Raw genomic sequence first — 22,536 nt, forward strand, 5'->3', positions numbered from 1 at the left:
TTCTAAATATTGGTCATTAAAAACTAGCACACAAAAAAGGAAAATGGGGGTAAAACACAGCCATCATATATTAATGTGATCAGACCAAATGGTATCTAGAGCTGATATACCCACAGACTATATGGTATAAATATTTAGGATAGTCAAATCACTGAACAGAGCACACCCAAAAGAAATATTGACCATGAATCCTGAATATATAATACTAATCTTTATTTTTATATAGCGCTAACATATTCCGCAGCGCTTTACAGTTTGCACACATCATCATCACTGTCCCCGATGGGGCTCACAATCTATAACCCCTACCATCAGTATAGGTCTTTGGAGTGTGAGAGGAAACTGGAGAACCCGGAGGAAACCCACGCAAACACGGGGAGAACATACAAACTCCTTGCAGATGTTGTCCTTGGTGGGATTCGAACCCAGGACTGAATCCACCGTGAGCCACCGTGCTGCCCGTGGTTTCCGTGTAAACAAGGATTAATAATAAAAATATATATATACTCATATACTAGGAGGCAATACTATCCACTTCATAAGGGCACATTAATGCAGGAAATAGTGTTAGGATTTTGTAATTTAATATCACAAAAAATATATATATTCATTGGAAAGTGCATATAATTAGGTGAGAATTGTACCTCAACTCATTGTAAAAATATACATCATGATAAACAGTTAAGAAAAGATATATATATATATATATATATATATATATAAAAAATATATATATATATACCTAAAGTGCAATGTGAGTAAGTGCAAAGATGCAATATTAGTGCAAAAACCAATAAATCACTTTTATCACTGCACAAATATGCTGCATAAGTAACGGGCAATACTATCCAATCACTCCATTAGGTGTCAGTATATATGTGCCGCAGACCAGGAAGAATTTAAAGTGCCACATTGCACTTTAGGTATATATATATATCTTTTCTTAACTGTTTATCATGGGATTGGAGAAGCAGGAAGCTCATCTGCATATTTCCGGTGCATTCTGGGAAGAGGAGAAGAGTCGCCTTAAGCTGATCGATTGCTGGGACTTGCCGGGTCTCGCTGTTTGAGGACATCGCAAAACCAGGGATTGGAGAAGCAGGAAGCTCATCTGCATATTTCCGGTGCATTCTGGGAAGAGGAGAAGAGTCGCCTTAAGCTGATCGATTGCTGGGACTTGCCGGGTCTCGCTGTTTGAGGACATCGCAAAACCAGGGATTGGAGAAGCAGGAAGCTCATCTGCATATTTCCGGTGCATTCAGGGAAGAGGAGGAGAGTCGCCTTAAGCTGATCGATCGCTGGGACTTGCCGGGTCTCACTGTTGAGGACATCGCAAAACCAGGGATTGGAGAAGCAGGAAGCTTCCACCCATCAAAGCCTGCATCAGCAATATGGAAGAGAAGAACATCCACATGGTCATCTGCAACACATGCTACATGTTTACGGATCTACCGGCCCAAAAACTCAACTTTACCTGTCAGAAGTGCAAACTTGTTGCCCTCTTAGAGGAAAAGGTGCAGGGATTGGAAGAAAGAATAGCAACATTCAAGGTAATTAAAGAACATGAGGACTTCTTGGAGGAAGCAGAAGCAACCATTCAGGATTTGGAAAGTGAGAAAAGCTTCAGAGCACATACAGAGGCTGAAAAGTGAAGCCATGTGACGAAAAGAAGCAAACGGATCAAGTGGTCATCACCACCCACACAGCTTAGCAACCAATATGAAGCCTTCATGCTGGAGAACGAAAATGGCACAGCTCAGGATGATACCGTATCTACAAGAGAAGACACACTATCAACAAAAGTTCCACTGTCAACAAAAGCGGAAACAAATGACACTCAAAAACACTCACGAGCAACAAGCAGTGCGTCCGGGAAGAAAAGACGAGTGGTAGTTGTGGGCGACTCACTACTAAGAGGCACGGAGGCAACTATCTGCAGGCCGGACATAACCGCACGAGAAGTATGCTGCCTCCCAGGAGCAAAAATCAAGGATGTGGCCAACAGGATTCCAACTATCCTCAAATCCAAGGACGACTACCCTTTCCTACTGATACATGTAGGCACAAATGACACGGCAAGAAATGACCTACCAACTATCTGCGAAGACTTTGAAATTCTGGGGAAGAAAATAAAGGAACGAAACGTACAGGTTGTTTTCTCATCAATCCTCCCTGTCGATAGCCATGGCGTCAGAAGATGGAATAGGATACTAGAGGTGAACAACTGGCTACGACGGTGGTGCAGGCAGCAAGGATTTGGATTCTTGGACCATGGCGTGAATTACCTCTACGATGGACGTCTCGCAAGAGATGGGATACACCTCACAAAACCTGGGAAACACACATTTGCCAGAAGACTTGCCACACTCATCAGGAGGGCTTTAAACTAGAAGAGGGGATGTGAGGAAAAACAGCCGACAAGAACATGCAGCAGAAGGACAAACTAATCAAGGATACTAGATGTGGTACAGAGGACCCAAGACAGGGAACTCAGAAGGAAGCTAAGAAAAAGGAAGCAAAACTTCTTTCCTGCATGCTGACCAACGCAAGGAGCCTGACCAATAAGATTGAAGATCTGGAGTTGGTAATGTATGAGGAAAAATACGACCTAGTAGGAATAACTGAGACATGGTTAGACGACAGCTATGACTGGGCAGCTAACTTGCAAGGATATGATTTGTTTAGGAGGGATCGTAAAAAAAGGAAAGGGGGTGGAGTCTGTCTATATATAAAGTCCACTTTAAAGCCCACACTAAGAGAAGATATACAAGAGGGAAATGAAGAGGTGGAGTCTCTATGGGTGGAGATACAAGGAGGGAAAAGTAATAAAATCCTCATAGGGGTTTGTTATAAGCCACCAAATATAACAGAAACCACTGAGAATGTATTATTGAAACAAAGAGACAAAGCAGCAAATCCCAATGAGGTGATTATTATGGGGACTTCACCTACCCCGACATAGACTGGGAACCTGAGACCTGCAGATCTCAGAAAGGAAACCAATGTCTGTCAGTGACCAAGGATAATTATCTGTCACCACTTGTGCAGGGCCCAACTAGAGGGACAGCCCTTCTGGACTTAATGTTAAGCCACAGGCCGGATAGAATAACAGAAGTCCGAGTCGATGGGAACAGTGACCACAATATAACACAACGCCACTTGTCCTTCAGTAAGGTGCCCTGGAAGGGGGTTACGAAAACGCTGAATTTCAGGAAAGCAAAGTGTGATCAGCTTAGAGAGGACCTTCACCGAATTAATGGGACAATGTCCTCAAAAATAGGAGCACAGAAAATAAATGGGAAATATTTAAATCAGTTTTACACCCCCACTGCGAGCTAGCCATACCGTACAGAAATAAAAGGGCTAGGAGCAGGAGAACACCAATGTGGCTAAATAAGGATGTAAAAAGGGCAATAAATAACAAGAACAAGGCATTTAGGAAGCTAAAACAAGAAGGCAATGAAGAAGCATTAAAAAGTTATAGAGAAAAAAATAAAATGTGTAAAAAACAAATACATTTAGCAAAAGTGGAAACTGAGAGACTCATTGCTAAGGAAAGTGAAACAAACCCCAAACTATTCTATAATTATATAAACAGTAAAAAGATTAAAATTGATGGTGTCGGGCGGCCCTTTACAGAACAATGAGGGTGAAATCATAGAGAGCGATGTGGGAAAAGCAAATGTTTTAAATACTTTTTTCTCAACAGTGTTCACACAGGAAAAGGATTTGCCAGGGGAAAAGCAGAGTGATAATGTAAACTCCCCATTAAGTATTACCTGCCTAACCCAGGAAGAAGTGCAGAACCGCCTCAGTAAGATGAAAAGGGACAAATCACCAGGCCCTGATGGCATTCACCCTCGGGTATTAAGGGAGTTAAGTAATGTGATAGACAGGCCTCTATTCCTTATATTTAAAGACTCTATAGAAACAGGGTCTGTTCCTTTTGATTGGCGGCAAGCAAATGTGGTACCAATATTCAAAAAGGGGTGTAAAAGGGAACCTGGAAACTATAGGCCGGTAAGCTTAACATCTGTTGTGGGTAACATTTTTGAAGGGTTTCTAAGGGATTCCATTATGGAATATATCAATGTTAATAAATGTTTGACTCCATATCAACATGGATTTATGAAGGATCGCTCCTGTCAGACTAACCTGATCAGCTTCTATGAGGACGTAAGCTCTCAAATGGACCCAGGAGAATCATTGGATGTCATTTATCTCAACTTCTCTAAAGCATGTGACACTGTCCCACATAAAAGATTGGTCAGTAAGAGGAGAAAGCTCGGGCTCGGGGAAAATGTGTGTAGATGGGTAGGTAGCTGGCTTAGTGATAGAAAACAAAGAGTGGTTATTAATGGGGCATCCTCAGATTGGGCCAGGGTTACTAGTGGGGGACCACAGGGGTCTGTATTGGGCCCCCTACTATTTAATATATTTATTAATGATCTAGTGGATGGCTTACACAGTAAAATATCAGTATTTGCAGATGATACAAAACTATGTAAGGTAGTTATCACAAAGGAGGACAGCTTACAACTACAGACAGATTTGAGTAAATTGGAGAATTGGGCTGAAAAATGGCAAATGAGGTTTAACACAGATAAGTGTAAGGTTCTGCACATGGGAAGGAGAAACAGACGCTACAATTACTTACTAAATGGGAAACTGCTGGGGAAATCAGACATGGAAAAAGACTTAGGCATCTTAGTCAATAAGAAGCTAAACTGGAGTGCCCAGTGTCAGGCAGCTGCCACCAAAGCAAATAGGGTCATGGGATGCATTAGAAGAGGTCGGGGGGACACGAGATGAAAACATAATTGTCCCTCTGTTCAAATCACTCGTCAGACCACACTTGGAGGATTGTGTGCAATTTTGGACGCAGGTGCTCAAGAAAGACATTACTGAACTTGAAAGGGTTCAAAGGCGGCTACTAAAATGATAAATGGAGTTGGTTCACTACATTACCCAGAAAGGTTATCAAAATTAGGTCTATTTACTCTAGATGTCATGATCCAGGACGGGATTTCGCTTTGGCCCGTCCTGGTCAGACTGTGGGTTAATTGTTCTCCGCAGAGGGCGGCTATTTAATGCTCACTGGACCTGGGTCCGGTGTCAGCTATACTCCTGCCCTCGGCTGAGTTAGTTGACCTCGTGCGTATGTGTGCCTTGTGCCTGATAACGTGTTGCTTGTTTGGTTCTGATCCGGTTCTGTCCCTATTACGAGTTCTGCCTGCCCCTCTTGTACTGCACCGCTCTCTCGTGTATGACTCTCTGCTTGTGACCCGACTACTCTCTGCTCGTCTCTTTGGTACCGCACCTCCCTCTTGTGTATGACCTTTGGCTTTGTCTGACCTCCCGTCTGTTTATTCCCTCCTGTACCTCGTTTGCCCGTACTGTGTATGAACTCTGTTTTGCCTGACTCTGAGTTTTCTACCTTCTTTGTAAGCAGGACGCCAAGCCCGGCCCCCTTGCCATCACATGACTGTAGGTCCTATGCCGGCTGGTTAAACTTCAGTGTTCAGGTCCTGTGCATCTGTACTTTCTGGCTGTTCCTGTCCCCAGGGGTCCCTACAATGCGGGTGAATCCCTGCTCTGCGGAGGCTATACGCCGGCGCTGTCAGGATCCTGATAATAGAAAAGAGAAGACTTAGGGGAGACTTAATATATATGTACAAGTATATCAGAGGGCAATACAGAGATCTCTCCAATGAACTGTTTGTACCAAGGACTGTGACAAGAACAAGGGGGCATTCTCTTCGTTTGGAGGAAAGACAATTTCTGCACCAGCATAGAAGAGGGTTCTTCACGGTAAGAGCAGTGAGGCTCTGGAATTCTCTTCCTGAGGAAGTGGTGATGGCCAACTCACTGAATGTAAGAAAGGAATGGAGGCTTTTCTTGTGAGTAACAGTATAGAAGGTTACGAATAACAGAATATTATAGGTAGATGGGTGACCCAGCTTAGGGGAAGGAATTTTTTTCCCTATGGAGAAAATTGGCTTCTACTCTGTGGGCTTTTTGCCTTCCCCAGGATCAACAATGCAGAACAGCTGCACTAAAAATAGGCTGAACTAGATGGACATAAGGTCTTCCTTCAGCCTTCAAAACTATGTCACTATGTTACTATGTATATTTTTACAAGGAGTTGAGGTACAATTTTCACCTAATCCTTGTTTACACTGATGCTTTGCTACCTTTGAATTCTTACTGTCTAATTAATAATAAAATAAATATATATTTTTTATATATTCAGGATTCATGGTCAATATTTCTTTTGGGTTTACTCTATATTGGTCATTAATTATAGGTCAGTGGTATGAGTCAGTAGATATGGGTCAATGGTTATAGGTCAATGTTATGGGTTTCTGGAAATGGGTCATTGGTTATAGGTCGGTGGTATGGGTAAGGACTAGATATTGGTCATTGGTTATAAAGTGGTATGGGTCAGTACATATGGGTCATTGGTTAATGTCAGCGGTATGGGTCAGTACTAGATATTGGTCATTAGTTATAGGTTGGTGGTATGGGTCAGTATATATAGGTAATTGATTATAGGTTGGTAGTATGGGTCAGTAGATATGGGTATTTGGTTATAGGTTGGTGGTATGGGTCAGTAGATATGGGTGTTTGGTTATAGGTTGGTGGTATGGGTCAGTAGATATGGGTATTTGGTTATAGGTTGGTGGTATGGGTCAGTAGATATGGGTATTTGGTTATAGGTTGGTGGTATGGGTCAGTAGATATGGGTATTTGGTTATAGGTTGTGGTATGGGTCAGTAGATATGGGTATTTGGTTATAGGTTGGTGGTATGGGTCAGTAGATATGGGTATTTGGTTATAGGTTGGTGGTATGGGTCAGTAGATATGGGTATTTGGTTATAGGTTGGTGGTATGGGTCAGTAGATATGGGTATTTGGTTATAGGTTGGTGGTATGGGTCAGTAGATATGGGTATTTGGTTATAGGTTGGTGGTATGGGTCAGTAGATATGGGTATTTGTTTATAGGTTGGTGGTATGGGTCAGTAGATATGGGTATTTGGTTATAGGTTGTGGTATGGGTCAGTAGATATGGGTGTTTGGTTATAGGTTGGTGGTATGGGTCAGTAGATATGGGTATTTGGTTATAGGTTGGTGGTATGGGTCAGTAGATATGGGTATTTGGTTATAGGTTGGTGGTATGGGTCAGTAGATATGGGTATTTGGTTATAGGTTGGTGGTATGGGTCAGTAGATATGGGTATTTGGTTATAGGTTGGTGGTATGGGTCAGTAGATATGGGTATTTGGTTATAGGTTGGTGGTATGGGTCAGTAGATATGGGTATTTGGTTATAGGTTGGTGGTATGGGTCAGTAGATATGGGTATTTGGTTATAGGTTGGTGGTATGGGTCAGTAGATATGGGTATTTGGTTATAGGTTGGTGGTATGGGTCAGTAGATATGGGTATTTGGTTATAGGTTGGTGGTATGGGTCAGTAGATATGGGTATTTGGTTATAGGTTGGTGGTATGGGTCAGTAGATATGGGTATTTGGTTATAGGTTGGTGGTATGGGTCAGTAGATATGGGTATTTGGTTATAGGTTGGTGGTATGGGTCAGTAGATATGGGTATTTGGTTATAGGTTGGTGGTATGGGTCAGTAGATATGGGTATTTGGTTATAGGTTGGTGGTATGGGTCAGTAGATATGGGTATTTGGTTATAGGTTGGTGGTATGGGTCAGTAGATATGGGTGTTTGGTTACAGGTTAGTGATATGGGTCAGTAGATATAGGTGTTTGGTTATAGGTTGTGGTATGGATCAGTAGATATAGGTGTTTGGTTATAGGTTGTGGTATGGGTCAGTAGATATGGGTGTTTGAGTGTAGGTTGGTGGTATGGGTCAGTAGGTATGGGTATTTGGTTACAGGTTAGTGGTATGGGTCAGTAGATATGGGTGTTTGGTTATAGGTTAGTGATATGGGTCAGTAGATACAGGTGTTTGTTTATAGGTTCTGGTATGGAGCAGTAGTAGATATGGGTGTTTGGTAATAGTTTAGTGATATGGGTCAGTAGATAGGGGAAGAGTCTTGAGGAGATCATTTGCATATTCCCAGTGCCTTCTGGGATATGTGAAGAGTCTCCGCGAGCTCAACGATCACTGGGTTTTGGCCGTTGCAGCTGAAAAGAGGAAATCGGAAAACCAGGGGAAGAGTCTTGAGGAGATCATTTGCATATTCCCAGTGCCTTCTGGGATATGTGAAGAGTCTCCGCGAGCTCAACGATCACTGGGTTTTGGCCGTTGCAGCTGAAAAGAGGAAATTGGAAAAACCGCGCGCCTATCGGCGCGCAAAATTTGGCTCATCTTTCATCGTTTTTAAGAAATCTCAAGATGGAAGAGGCCAGGAGCCATTTGGTGAGCTGCATTTCTTGCTACATGTTCACAGATTTACCAGTGGAAAAGCCAAACTTCACATGCCACAAATGCAAGCTTGTGTCCCTGTTGGAGGAAAAGTTGCAAAATCTCGAAGAGAGGTTAGCTACGTTGAAGATCATTAAGGAAGGTGAAGAGTTCTTGGACAGAGCAGAATTATCTCTTCATGTTACAGAAAGAGAAGAAATTCGAAGTGCACCTGAAGAAACAGAGGAATGGAGACATGTGACCCAGAGAAGCAGGAGGATCAGGAGGCAGTCAGCACCCATACTGCTCAGGAACCAGTACCAGGCTCTAACGCAGGAAAACGATGAAGAAATACATCAGGATAAGACTTTGCCAACAAACAGCAACCTTGTACGCCCTCAGAGTCCTCCTGGATGGAGAAAGAAAAATGTTGTGAAGAAGAAACGGAGAGTGGTGGTCATGGGGGATTCCCTGCTGAGAGGAACAGAGGCCGCTATCTGCAGACCGGATATAACTACAAGAGAAATGTGCTGTCTTCCAGGTGCAAAAATTAAAGATGTGTCTGACAGGATATCAGGACTCTTCAGACCTACAGATGACTACCCATTCCTGCTACTACATGTGGGGACAAATGACACCGCAAGAAACGACCTGGAAATCATCTGCAGAGACTTTGAAGACTTAGGCAAGAAAGTGAAAGAACTTGGAGCGCAGGTGGTCTTCTCTTCCATCCTCCCAGTGGATGGCCATGGAACAAGGAGGTGGAATAAGATTCTGCAGGTGAACAACTGGCTACGTCGATGGTGCCGTCAGCAACGATTTGGATTTCTGGATCACGGAGTGAACTACTTATACGATGGACTACTTGCTAGAGATGGGGTGCACCTTACGAAGACTGGAAAGCATGTATTTGGAAGTCGCCTTGCTACACTTGTAAGGAGAGCTTTAAACTAGAACAACATGGGAAGGGAAGCAAAAGACCAGAAAAAGCCATACACCTGACAAATGCTATTGAGAACTCTGCTATTAGAAGTGGAAAGGAAGAACAAAGACGAAAGAATCTAATTAATAAAAATATTGGAGAAAGAGAAACCAATCACAAACTAAAATGTTTCTATACTAATGCACAAAGCATGGGCAACAAACAAGGAGAATTGGAACTACTAACACAGGAACAGAAATATGATGTAATTGGAATCACTGAAACTTGGTGGGACAATACACATGATTGGAATACAAGACTAGAAGGATACAACTTATTTGCAAGAAACAGACTTGATAAACGAGGAGGGGGTGTCGCATTGTATGTTCGAAACGCGTATATCTGCACAGAGATTGAAGCTTCAGAGACTGGGAGTTCTGTGGAAACTGTTTGGGTAAGAATACAAGGACAGAACAATGGAAAGGACACCATTGTAGGCATTTACTACAGGCCACCTGTGCAAGCCGAAGATATAGATGAACTCTTTATGCATCAGATGGCCAAGTTCTCCAAAAAATATGACATAGTTGTCATGGGAGATTTCAACTATCCAGACATTTGTTGGGAATCTCTCTCAGGCAAAACTAACAGGTCAAGGAAATTCTTATCCTCTCTTGCTGACAACTTTATCTTCCAAAAGGTAAGGGAGAAAACAAGGGGAACTGCTACCTTGGATCTAATCCTTATAAACAGGGAGGAAATGGTTGAGGAGGTAAAAGTGGCTGGGACCCTAGGAGGTAGCGACCATGCTATTTTAGAATTTTGGATTACTAGAGGTGGAAGACCTGTGAAGACTCAGACGTCAAGGTTAGATTTCAGAAAGGCAGATTTTAAGGGATTCAGAAAGAGAATTGGAGGGATCCAATGGCTGGATATCCTTAAAGACAAAAATGTCCAGGAAGGATGGGAAATCTTGAAAAATGAAATTCTCAAAGCACAGTTGTTAACAATTCCGAAAAGAGGGAAGAATAGGAAGCATTTAAGGAAACCAGGATGGATGAACACAGAACTTAAGCACATGCTAAAAAGGAAGAAAAAAATGTTTAGAAAATGGAAAGAGGGAGACATATCTAAAGAAGAATATAATGCTGTCTGCAGAACCTGCAGGGCACAAATCAGATTAGCTAAAGCTGAAAATGAACTGAGGCTTGCAAGAGATGTCAAAAGCAATAATAAAGGATTTTGGGGATATGTCAAAAGTAAAAGAAAAGTCAAAGATGCTATAGGATTTTTACAGGATGAAAATGATAAAATGGTAAGACAGGATGTTGAGAAAGCTGAACTTTTAAATTCCTATTTTGCATCTGTTTTCTCTCAGAAAGGAAATGCAACATCAACTGTTATTCACTGTCCTATTAAGGGAATAGAAGAATCCAGGATATCTATAAACAGAAAGATAGTGAGGAAACACTTAGCTAACCTAAATGAATTCAAGTCTCCAGGTCCAGATGAATTACACCCCAGAGTACTGAAGGAGATAGCAGAAGAAATTTTTGAACCCCTCTCCATAATCTTTGAAAATTCTTGGAGAACAGGAGAAGTGCCAGAAGACTGGAGAAGAGCAAATGTTGTTCCTATCTTCAAAAAGGGGAAGAAGGTGGACCCAGGCAACTATAGGCCGGTGAGTCTGACTTCTATACCAGGAAAGATCTTTGAACAAATTATTAAACAACAAGTATGTCAATACCTGGATAAGAATGAAGTGATTAAACAGAGTCAGCATGGGTTTCTAACTAATAAGTCATGTCAGACTAACTTAATTTCCTTCTATGACGGTATCACTGATTGGGTGGATCAAGGAAATGCTGTAGATATAGTATATCTTGACTTCAGCAAAGCATTTGACAAAGTCTCTCATACAATCCTTATTGAAAAAATGACTAAGTATGGAATGGACAAGGCAACTGTTAGGTGGATTCATAACTGGCTTAGTGATCGGACCCAAAGAGTGGTCGTAAATGGCTGCACATCCAGTTGGAAGAATGTCTCAAGTGGGGTACCACAGGGCTCTGTCCTGGGCCCTGTATTGTTCAACATCTTTATCAACGATTTAGATGAAGGAATTGAGGGTAAACTGATTAAATTTGCTGATGACACAAAGCTAGGAGGGATAGCTAATACTAGAGAAGAGAGAGAGAGGATTCAAAAAGATTTAAATAAACTGGAGAAGTGGGCAGCAACTAACAGAATGGTTTTTAACAGGGAGAAATGCAAAGTACTACATCTGGGCAATAAAAATGAAAAAAGCATATATAGAATGGGAGGAATAGGGCTAAGTGACAGCACATGTGAAAAAGACTTGGGTATACTAATAGATCACAAACTGAATATGAGTCAACAGTGTGATGCAGCAGCAAAAAAGGCAAATGCAATTCTAGGATGTATTAACAGAAGCATACAGTCTAGATCACGTGAAGTCATTATTTCCCTCTACTCCTCTTTGGTCAGACCTCATCTGGAATATTGTGTCCAGTTTTGGGCACCACATTTTAAAAAAGACATCAACAAACTGGAGCAAGTTCAGAAAAGAGCGACCAGAATGGTGACCGGTCTGCAAACCCTGTCTTATGAGGAAAGGTTGCAGGATTTGGGAATGTTTAGTTTGCAAAAGAGAAGACTGAGAGGAGACTTAATAGCTGTCTACAAATATCTAAAGGGCTGTCACATTGTAGAAGGGTCAACTTTATTCTCATTTGCACAAGGAAAAACTAGAAGCAATGGGATGAAACTGAATGGGAAGAGACACAGATTAGATATTAGAAAAAACTTTTTGACAGTTAGAGTGATCAATGAGTGGAACAGGCTGCCACGAGAAGTGGTGAGTTCTCCTTCAATGGAAGTCTTCAAACAGAGGCTGGACAGACATCTGACTGGGATGATTTAGCGAATCCTGCTTTGAGCAGGGGGTTGGACCAGATGGCCCAGGAGGTCCCTTCCAACTCTACGATTCTATGATTCTATGATTCTATATGGGTGTTTGGTTATAGGTTGTGGTATTTTTTTTTTTTTTTTTTTTAAATTTTTTTTTTACCATCTTTTGGTATGGTTCAGTAGATATGGGTGTTTGGTTATAGGTTGGTGGTATGGGTCAGTAGATATGGGTGTTTAGTTACAGGTTAGTGGTATGGATCAGTGGATATGGGTGTTTGAGTGTAGGTTGGTGGTATGGGTCAGTAGGTATGGGTATTTGGTTACAGGTTAGTGGTATGAGTCAGTAGATATGGGTGTTTGGTTATAGGTTAGTGATATGGGTCAGTAGATACAGGTGTTTGTTTATAGGTTCTGGTATGGATCAGTAGTAGATATGGGTGTTTGGTAATAGTTTAGTGATATGGGTCAGTAGATATGGGTGTTTGGGTTTAGGTTGGTGGTATGGGTCAGCAGATATGGGTGTTTAGTTATAGGTTGTGATATGGGTTAGTAGATATGGGTGTTTGGTTATTGGTTGTGGTATGGTTCAGTAGATGTGGATGTTTGGTTATAGGTTGGTGGTATGGGTCAGTAGATATGGGTGTTTGGTTATAGGTTGGTGGTATGGGTCAGTAGATAGGGGTGTTTGGTTATAGGTTGGTGGTATGGGTCAGTAGATATGGGTGTTTGGTTACAGGTTGGTGGTTTGAGTTAGTAGATATGGGTGTTTGGTTATAGGTCGGTGGTGTGGGTCAGTAGATATGGGTGTTTGGTTATAGGTCGGTGGTGTGGGTCAGTAGATATGGGTGTTTGATTATAGGTTGTGATATGGGTCAGTAGATATGGGTGTTTGGTTATAGGTCAGTGGTGTGGGTCAGTAGATATGGGTGTTTGGTAATAGGTCGGTGGTATGGGTCAGTAGATATGGGTGTTTGGTTATAGGTCGGTGGTGTGGGTCAGTAGATATGGGTGTTTGGTTATAGGTTGGTGGTATGGGTCAGTAGATAGGGGTGTTTGGTTATAGGTTGGTGGTATGGGTCAGTAGATATGGGTGTTTGGTTACAGGTTGGTGGTTTGAGTTAGTAGATATGGGTGTTTGGTTATAGGTCGGTGTTGTGGGTCAGTAGATATGGGTGTTTGGTTATAGGTCGGTGGTGTGGGTCAGTAGATATGGGTGTTTGATTATAGGTTGTGATATGGGTCAGTAGATATGGGTGTTTGGTTATAGGTCAGTGGTGTGGGTCAGTAGATATGGGTGTTTGGATGTAGGTTGGTGGTATGGGTCAATAGTTATGGGTGTTTGGTTAGAGGTTGGTGCTATGGGTCAGTAGATATGGGTCAATGGTTATAGGTCAATGTTATGGGTTTCTGGAAATGGGTCATTGGTTATAGGTCGGTGGTATGGGTAAGGACTAGATATTGGTCATTGGTTATAAAGTGGTATGGGTCAGTACATATGGGTCATTGGTTAATGTCAGCGGTATGGGTCAGTACTAGATACTGGTCATAGGTTATAGGTCAGTGGTTTGCGTCAGTACTAGATATTGGTCATTAGTTATAGGTTGGTGGTGTGGGTCAGTATATATAGGTAATTGATTATAGGTCGGTGATGTGGGTCAGTATATATGGGTGTTTGGTTATAGGTTGGTGGTATGGGTCAGTAGATATGGGTGTTTGGTTAAAGGTTGGTGGTATGGGTCAGTAGATACGGGTATTTGGTTTTAGGTTAGTGGTATGGGTCAGTAGATATGGGTGTTTGGTTATAGGTTGTGGTATGGGTCAGTAGATATGGGTGTTTGGTTATAGGTTGGTGGTATGGGTCAGTAGATATGGGTGTTTGGTTATAGGTTGGTGGTATGGGTCAGTAGATATGGGTGTTTGGTTATAGGTTGTGGTATGGGTCAGTAGATATGGGTGTTTGGTTATAGGTTAGTGGTATGGGTCAGTAGATATGCGTGTTTGGTTATAGGTTGTGGTATGGGTCAGTAGATATGGGTGTTTGGTTATAGGTTGGTGGTATGGGTCAGTAGATATGGGTGTTTGGTTATAGGTTGTGGTATGGGTCAGTAGATATGGGTGTTTGGTTATAGGTTGGTGGTATGGGTCAGTAGATATGGGTGTTTGGTTATAGGTTGGTGGTATGGGTCAGCAGATATGGGTGTTTGGTTATAGGTTGTGGTATGGGTCAGTAGATATGGGTGTTTGGTTATAGGTTGGTGGTATGGGTCAGTAGATATGGGTGTTTGGTTAAAGGTTGGTGGTATGGGTCAGTAGATATGGGTATTTGGTTTTAGGTTAGTGGTATGGGTCAGTAGATATGGGTGTTTGGTTATAGGTTGTGGTATGGGTCAGTAGATATGGGTGTTTGGTTATAGGTTGGTGGTATGGGTCAGTAGATATGGGTGTTTGGTTATAGGTTGGTGGTATGGGTCAGTAGATATGGGTGTTTGGTTATAGGTTGTGGTATGGGTCAGTAGATATGGGTGTTTGGTTATAGGTTAGTGGTATGGGTCAGTAGATATGCGTGTTTGGTTATAGGTTGTGGTATGGGTCAGTAGATATGGGTGTTTGGTTATAGGTTGGTGGTATGGGTCAGTAGATATGGGTGTTTGGTTATAGGTTGTGGTATGGGTCAGTAGATATGGGTGTTTGGTTATAGGTTGGTGGTATGGGTCAGTAGATATGGGTGTTTGGTTATAGGTTGGTGGTATGGGTCAGCAGATATGGGTGTTTGGTTATAGGTTGTGGTATGGGTCAGTAGATATGGGTGTTTGGTTATAGGTTGGTGGTATGGGTCAGTAGATATGGGTGTTTGGTTATAGGTTGTGGTATGGGTCAGTAGATATGGGTGTTTGGTTATAGGTTGGTGGTATGGGTCAGCAGATATGGGTGTTTGGTTATAGGTTGTGGTATGGGTCAGTAGATATGGGTGTTTGGTTATAGGTTAGTGGTATGGGTCAGTAGATATGGGTGTTTGGTTATAGGTTGGTGGTATGGGTCAGTAGATATGGGTGTTTGGTTATAGGTCAGTGGTGTGGGTCAGTAGATATGGGTGTTTGGATGTAGGTTGGTGGTATGGGTCAATAGTTATGGGTGTTTGGTTACAGGTTGGTGCTATGGGTCAGTAGATATGGGTCAATGGTTATAGGTCAATGTTATGGGTTTCTGGAAATGGGTCATTGGTTATAGGTCGGTGGTATGGGTAAGGACTAGATATTGGTCATTGGTTATAAAGTGGTATGGGTCAGTACATATGGGTCATTGGTTAATGTCAGCGGTATGGGTCAGTACTAGATACTGGTCATAGGTTATAGGTCAGTGGTTTGCGTCAGTACTAGATATTGGTCATTAGTTATAGGTTGGTGGTGTGGGTCAGTATATATAGGTAATTGATTATAGGTCGGTGATGTGGGTCAGTATATATGGGTGTTTGGTTATAGGTTGGTGGTATGGGTCAGTAGATATGGGTGTTTGGTTAAAGGTTGGTGGTATGGGTCAGTAGATATGGGTATTTGGTTATAGGTTAGTGGTATGGGTCAGTAGATATGGGTGTTTGGTTATAGGTTGTGGTATGGGTCAGTAGATAAGGGTGTTTGGTTATAGGTTGGTGGTATGGGTCAGTAGATATGGGTGTTTGGTTATAGGTTGGTGGTATGGGTCAGTAGATATGGGTGTTTAGTTATAGGTTGTGGTATGGGTCAGTAGATATGGGTGTTTGGTTATAGGTTAGTGGTATGGGTCATTAGATATGGGTGTTTGGTTATAGGTTGTGGTATGGATCAGTAGATATGGGTGTTTGGTTATAGGTTGGTGGTATGGGTCAGTAGATATGGGTGTTTGGTTATAGGTTGTGGTATGGATCAGTAGATATGGGGGTTTGGTTATAGGTTGTGGTATGGGTCAGTAGATATGGGTGTTTGGTTATAGGTTGGTGGTATGGGTCAGCAGATATGGGTGTTTGGTTATAGGTTGTGGTATGGGTCAGTAGATATGGGTGTTTGGTTATAGGTTAGTGGTATGGGTCAGTAGATATGGGTGTTTGGTTATAGGTTGTAGTATGGGTCAGTAGATATGGGTGTTTGGTTATAGGTTGTGGTATGGGTCAGTAGATATGGGTGTTTGGTTATAGGTTGGTGGTATGGGTCAGCAGATATGGGTGTTTGGTTATAGGTTGTGGTATGGGTCAGTAGATATGGGTGTTTGGTTATAGGTTAGTGGTATGGGTCAGTAGATATGGGTGTTTGGTTATAGGTTGTGGTATGGGTCAGTAGATATGGGTGTTTGGTTATAGGTTAGTGGTATGGGTCATTAGATATGGGTGTTTGGTTATAGGTTGTGGTATGGATCAGTAGATATGGGTGTTTGGTTATAGGTTGGTGGTATGGGTCAGTAGATATGGGTGTTTGGTTATAGGTTGTGGTATGGATCAGTAGATATGGGTGTTTGGTTATAGGTTGTGGTATGGGTCAGTAGATATGGGTGTTTGGTTATAGGTTGGTGGTATGGGTCAGCAGATATGGGTGTTTGGTTATAGGTTGTGGTATGGGTCAGTAGATATGGGTGTTTGGTTATAGGTTAGTGGTATGGGTCAGTAGATATGGGTGTTTGGTTATAGGTTGTAGTATGGGTCAGTAGATATGGGTGTTTGGTTATAGGTTGTGGTATGGGTCAGTAGATATGGGTGTTTGGTTATAGGTTGGTGGTATGGGTCAGCAGATATGGGTGTTTGGTTATAGGTTGTGGTATGGGTCAGTAGATATGGGTGTTTGGTTATAGGTTAGTGGTATGGGTCAGTAGATATGGGTGTTTGGTTATAGGTTGTGGTATGGGTCAGTAGATATGGGTGTTTGGTTATAGGTTGGTGGTATGGGTCAGTAGATATGGGTGTTTGGTTATAGGTTGGTGGTATGGGTCAGTAGATATGGGTATTTGGTTATAGGTTGGTGGTATGGGTCAGTAGATATGGGTGTTTGGTTATAGGTTGTGGTATGGGTCAGTAGATAAGGGTGTTTGAGTGTAGGTTGGTAGTATGGGTCAGCAGATATGGGTGTTTGGTTATAGGTTGTGATATGGGTTAGTAGATATGGATATTTAGTTATAGGTTGGTGGTATGGGTCAGTAGATATGGGTGTTTGGTTATAGGTTGGTGGTATGGGTCAGTAGATATGGGTGTTTGGTTATAGGGTGGTGGTATGGGTCAGTAGATATGGGTGTTTGGTTACAGGTTGGTGATATGGGTCAGTAGATATGGGTGTTTGGTTATAGGTCGGTGGTGTGGGTCAGTAGATATGGGTGTTTGGGTGTAGGTTGGTGGTATGGGTCAGTAGATATGGGTGTTTGGTTATAGGTTGTGATATGGGTTAGTAGATATGGATATTTGGTTATAGGTTGGTGGTATGGGTCAGTAGATATGGGTGTTTGGTTATAGGTTGGTGGTATGGGTCAGTAGATATGGGTGTTTGGTTATAGGGTGGTGGTATGGGTCAGTAGATATGGGTGTTTGGTTACAGGTTGGTGATATGGGTCAGTAGATATGGGTGTTTGGGTGTAGGTTGGTGGTATGGGTCAGTAGATATGGGTGTTTGGTTATAGGTTGTGGTATGGGTCAGTAGATATGCTGTTGGGTTATAGGTTGTGATATGGGTTAGTAGATATGGGTGTTTGGTTATAGGTTGTGGTATGGGTCAGTAGATATGCTGTTGGGTTATAGGTTGTGATATGGGTTAGTAGATATGGGTGTTTGGTTATTGGTTGTGGTATGGGTCAGTAGATATGGCTTGCAGAGCGGCGCTGGAAGAAAACAAATTCGCAAGACGAGTTCACCGCACTCAAACAGGCAACACTCGCTTTCAAATCTGCCCTCACCTTTGCTAAACAGGCCTACTTCACAACCCTCGTATCTTCCCTATCTTACAACCCCAAACAGTTATTCAAAACTTTTAACTCCCTCCTCCGCCCACCACTGCCCCCTCCAACCTCCCTCATCTCTGCCAAGGACTTTGCCACACACTTCAAAAATAAGATTGACCAAACAAGGCAAGTCTTCATCGCTCAACCACCATAACCCCTTTGTATACCAGACCAATGCCCAAACCCCATAACCTCACTCTCCAACATCACTGAAGGGGAACTTAATTGTCTTTTCTCCAAATCGCACCTCACAACCTGTGCACTCGACCCCATCCCATCCCACCTTCTCCCCAACCTCACCACCACACTTATCCCATTCTTAACCCACCTCTTCAACCTATCACTAACGTCCGGTACATTCCCTTCTGCTTTCAAACATGCCACAATCACGCCTATCCTTAAAAAGCCAACCTTCAATCCAACCGCTATGTCCAGCTATCGCCCAATATCGTTGTTCCCATTCGTTTCCAAACTCCTGGAGCAGCACGTCCACGCTAAACTTTCCACCCACCTATCATCTATCTTGCTCTTTGGCAATCTACAATCTAGTTTCCGCCCCCATCACTCCACTGAGACAGCCCTGACCAAAATTACTAACGACCTACTTACAGCCAAATCAAATGGACAATACTCTATACTCCTGCTTCTATACCTGTCCTCTGCATTCGACACAGTTGACCACTGCCTCCTACTACAGATCCTCTCCTCCTTCGGCATCAAAGACCTCGCCCTATCCTGGATCTCCTCATACCTTTCCAACCGCACATTCAGCGTCTCCCACACCCACACCACTTCCTCATCCCACTCTCTCTCTGTTGGAGTCCCCCAAGGCTCTGTTTTAGGATCCCTACTCTTCTCAGTCTATACACTTGGTCTGGGGCAACTCATAAAGTCCCACGGATTCCAGTACCACCTTTATGCTGATGACACTCAGATCTACCTCTCTGGCCCAGACGTCACCTCTCTGCTGTCCAGAATCCCAGAGTGTCTATCAGCCATATCCTCCTTCTTCTCTCACTTCCTCAAGCTCAATGTGGACAAATCTGAACTCATCATCTTTCCTCCATCTCACAGATCTTCCTTACCCAACCTAGCTATAACAATTAATGACATCACGCTTTTCCCAGCACCGGAGGTCCGCTGCCTCGGTGTAACCTTTGACTCTGCCCTGTCCTTCAAACAGCACATCCAAGCTCTTTCTACCTCCTGTCGCCTCCAGCTCAAAAATATTTCCAGAATCCGTCCTTTCCTCAACCCTCAATCTACTAAAATGCTTGTGCATTCCCTCATCATCTCCCGCCTCGACTACTGCAACATACTTTTCTGTGGTCTCCCTGCTAACACCCTCGCACCTCTCCAGTCCATCCTTAACTCTGCTGCCCGACTAATTCATTTCTCTCCTCGCTACTCCTCCGCTTCTCCCCTCTGTAAATCTCTTCACTGGCTCCCATTCCCTCAGCGTATCCAGTTCAAATTACTAATACTGACCTACAAGGCCATCTATAACCTGTCTCCCCCATATGCCTCTGAACTAATCTCCTGATACCTTCCCTCACATAATCTCTGGTCCTCCCAAGACCTCCTCTCCTCCACACTTATTCGCTCCTCATCCAACCACCTCCAAGACTTGTCCCGAATTGCCCCTGTCCTCTGGAGTTCTCTGCCCCAATAAGTCCTACAATCAACCACATTTGGATCCTTCAGACGGAACCTGAAAACCCACCTCTTCAAGAAAGCCTACAGCCTGCAATGACCCCGCTACCTCCTTCTCTCTCACCACTACCAGTGATCTCACCTCAACCAACACTGAAACTGCTGCAACCCACCAACCTACTGTCGCCTTCCCCACCATCCTGTAGCATGTAAGCCCGAAAGGGCAGGGTCCTCTCCCCTCTGTATCAGTCTGTGATTGTTAGTTTGCTGTAAGTAATATCTGTAATTTGTATGTAACCCCTTCTTATGTACAGAACCATGGAATCAATGGTGCTATATAAATAAATAATAATAATAATATTGGTCACTGGGTATAGGTTGTGGTATTGGTCAGTACTAGTTATTGGTCATTGGTTATAGGTCGGTGGTATGGGTCAGTATATATGTGTGTTTGGTTATAGGTTGTGGTATGGGTCAGAAAATATGTTTTTTTCGGTGTAGGTTGTGGTATGGGTCAGTAGATGTGGGTCTTTGTTGGATTAGGTCAGTCCTAGATTGATGATTGAAGATCACTTTATAATATGTATGTGTCCTCATTTTCCTTTACTTCTCTTGTTTCTGTAGCATACACAGCCTGCTGAGACATCTCACGAAATTCCTGAGCTGGAAAAAGAGAAAAAAAATGCTGATCCTGAAGAGACAATTGAAGTGATTGCTGTGGAGATGAGCGACGTAGATGAAGTACCTCCCATCCTTCAGAACATTCTTGCCACCGTGAATACGAAAGACAAGTCGCCTGTTGTGCGCGATACATGTTCACCTCTTCTTCAGTCACCTCCGGCCCAAAGCCACAAGCAGGCGAGATCCACAATGCTGCAGGTAAACATGCAAGCACAAAAAGCTGAACATTCCTCTACTGTGGGGAGGTGATTGCATAGAGTTAACGTCTCGTGCATCTACTGAGTGTAAATCACAGCAGTACACAAGGTCTGTCTCTATTCAACTCACCCTAAGTCATGTGTCCTTCAAGCTTACCTGAGGTCTCGTGTCTATCGAGCCTACCCTAAGTCACGTGTCTATCAAGCCTACCCTAAGTCACATGTTCATCGTCATTTGCCAGCCTGTGGAGCTGTACAGCAGCATGCTCTCCTGTCCGGTGCCCATCACTGGTAGGTGTTATGGCTCTGCCTCTTTCTCCGCTTATGTCCTTCCTCTCCATGGGTTGGTCTCATAGATCTGGGTGTTTGGTTATAGGTCAGTAGATATGGGTGTTTCTGGTGTTTCTCTGGTGTTTCTGTCATTCTATTCTAATACCTATGTGTTGCTGTGACTTTGTCTCCATGCTTGTCCACACACTCAGCAGCCACTGGCCTGTACCACAATCATCTGATAATGGATTCATCTGTATCCAGCATCCTTAGATTTACCTGTGTTAGGAGGGTCTGTAGGACCACGAGCTGCCTATCCTCCATACCATGGAGTCCAGCCGGACATCCTTGTCTATATACATGTTGGTTATGTTGTCGGGGTAGCTATTTAGGGATGGCTAAATTAACCCTTCACGGTTGAGCCAGTGATGTCCAAATTATTCCAGTGTTGCTAGCAACTCAAATGACCACACGGAGACGGGGTCTCTGTACGGGAGGATCGAGACAGATCACTAAGTCCCTTTATTTTAGTCACTTCTTTTATAACATTTTGCTTAATTATGCAAAGTTCTAAACTACCAATAAAATCATTTCACTTTGTAAGCCAATAATATTGCAAGAAAACCGGAAACTACATATATGTCCGTATCCAAATAGAAAGTAGTATAATGGCATATTCTTCAGAGTTTTACACCCCCGGTTCCCTTATCTTGCACCTGATGGGAACAGTCTGGTTTCATGACAGTTTGAACTTTTACCTAATTACAAAATTTATCTTACATCAACAAAAACGGAGAAACGAAACCTTCAGAGAATGGATAAAACGAAACGTCAACTCTGATTTTAGTATTAACCCTTCACAGTGTCACCACTAGGGGGTGACACGTCTTAATTGTCTGTGGCCAATCGTATCCCAGAGAGAGATTTTTACATGCACGGAGAAAATCACACAAGACCGAACTGAGCAGTTGTGTCTCAAATGAATTCTGATTTTATTGGTCAAACAGCATTTATAGGGAAAATTAGGTAGTTTCCACATTACTTCATTTGTTTTTCTCATCTATAATTATTGCAAGTCATTATTGATTGCACATGTTTATGTCATTATCTTTATTGCTATAGGGAACATTTCTACTGATTATTGCAGTACCGGTTAGTTCTGCGATGGCTGTCACTCTAATGGCATAGAGTTAGGTCAAGCTGACATCTGTTCCGCACGCACTACATTGGTCGTTGGTTTATGAGGGGTGTACTCTCCCTTGGTATAGGTACATTTATTCTTGATAAGCTTGGATTATGCAACCATCTCATAGTCCATCTGGAGGTTCGACATAACCTGGTGACAGAATCTTGCGACAATATATGAGGAAGGATCGGAGCACATGAAAACGACATGATTCTAATATTCTGCCAAGCGTCCATTTGTAAATATAAGCTTGGTTCGATTTATATATATCTTCATATATTATTCATATCTTTATCAGTCCCCCCTTTGCAGATATTCAAAATCAAATCCCTAATCTCATCAAGCCTATCGATCTGTTGTACCACGCCTATC

General features: G+C 42.7%; 1 protein-coding gene across 1 annotated transcript in view; it reads left to right on the top strand.

The window, feature by feature from the left end:
- Nucleotides 1-22,536, top strand: part of WDR97 (WD repeat domain 97) — an 850,927-nt gene that overhangs the window by 468,172 nt on the left and 360,219 nt on the right. Inside the window, exon 13 of the mRNA XM_073556560.1 lies at nt 20,455-20,709. Within this exon, the coding sequence (XP_073412661.1) occupies nt 20,455-20,709 (255 nt within the window). The remainder of the gene's footprint in view (nt 1-20,454; nt 20,710-22,536) is intronic.

The sequence above is a fragment of the Dendrobates tinctorius genome, unplaced genomic scaffold (genome assembly GCF_039654945.1).
Source record: "Dendrobates tinctorius isolate UK_male_01 unplaced genomic scaffold, ASM3965494v1 ptg000235l, whole genome shotgun sequence".
Classification (NCBI taxonomy): domain Eukaryota; kingdom Metazoa; phylum Chordata; class Amphibia; order Anura; family Dendrobatidae; genus Dendrobates; species Dendrobates tinctorius.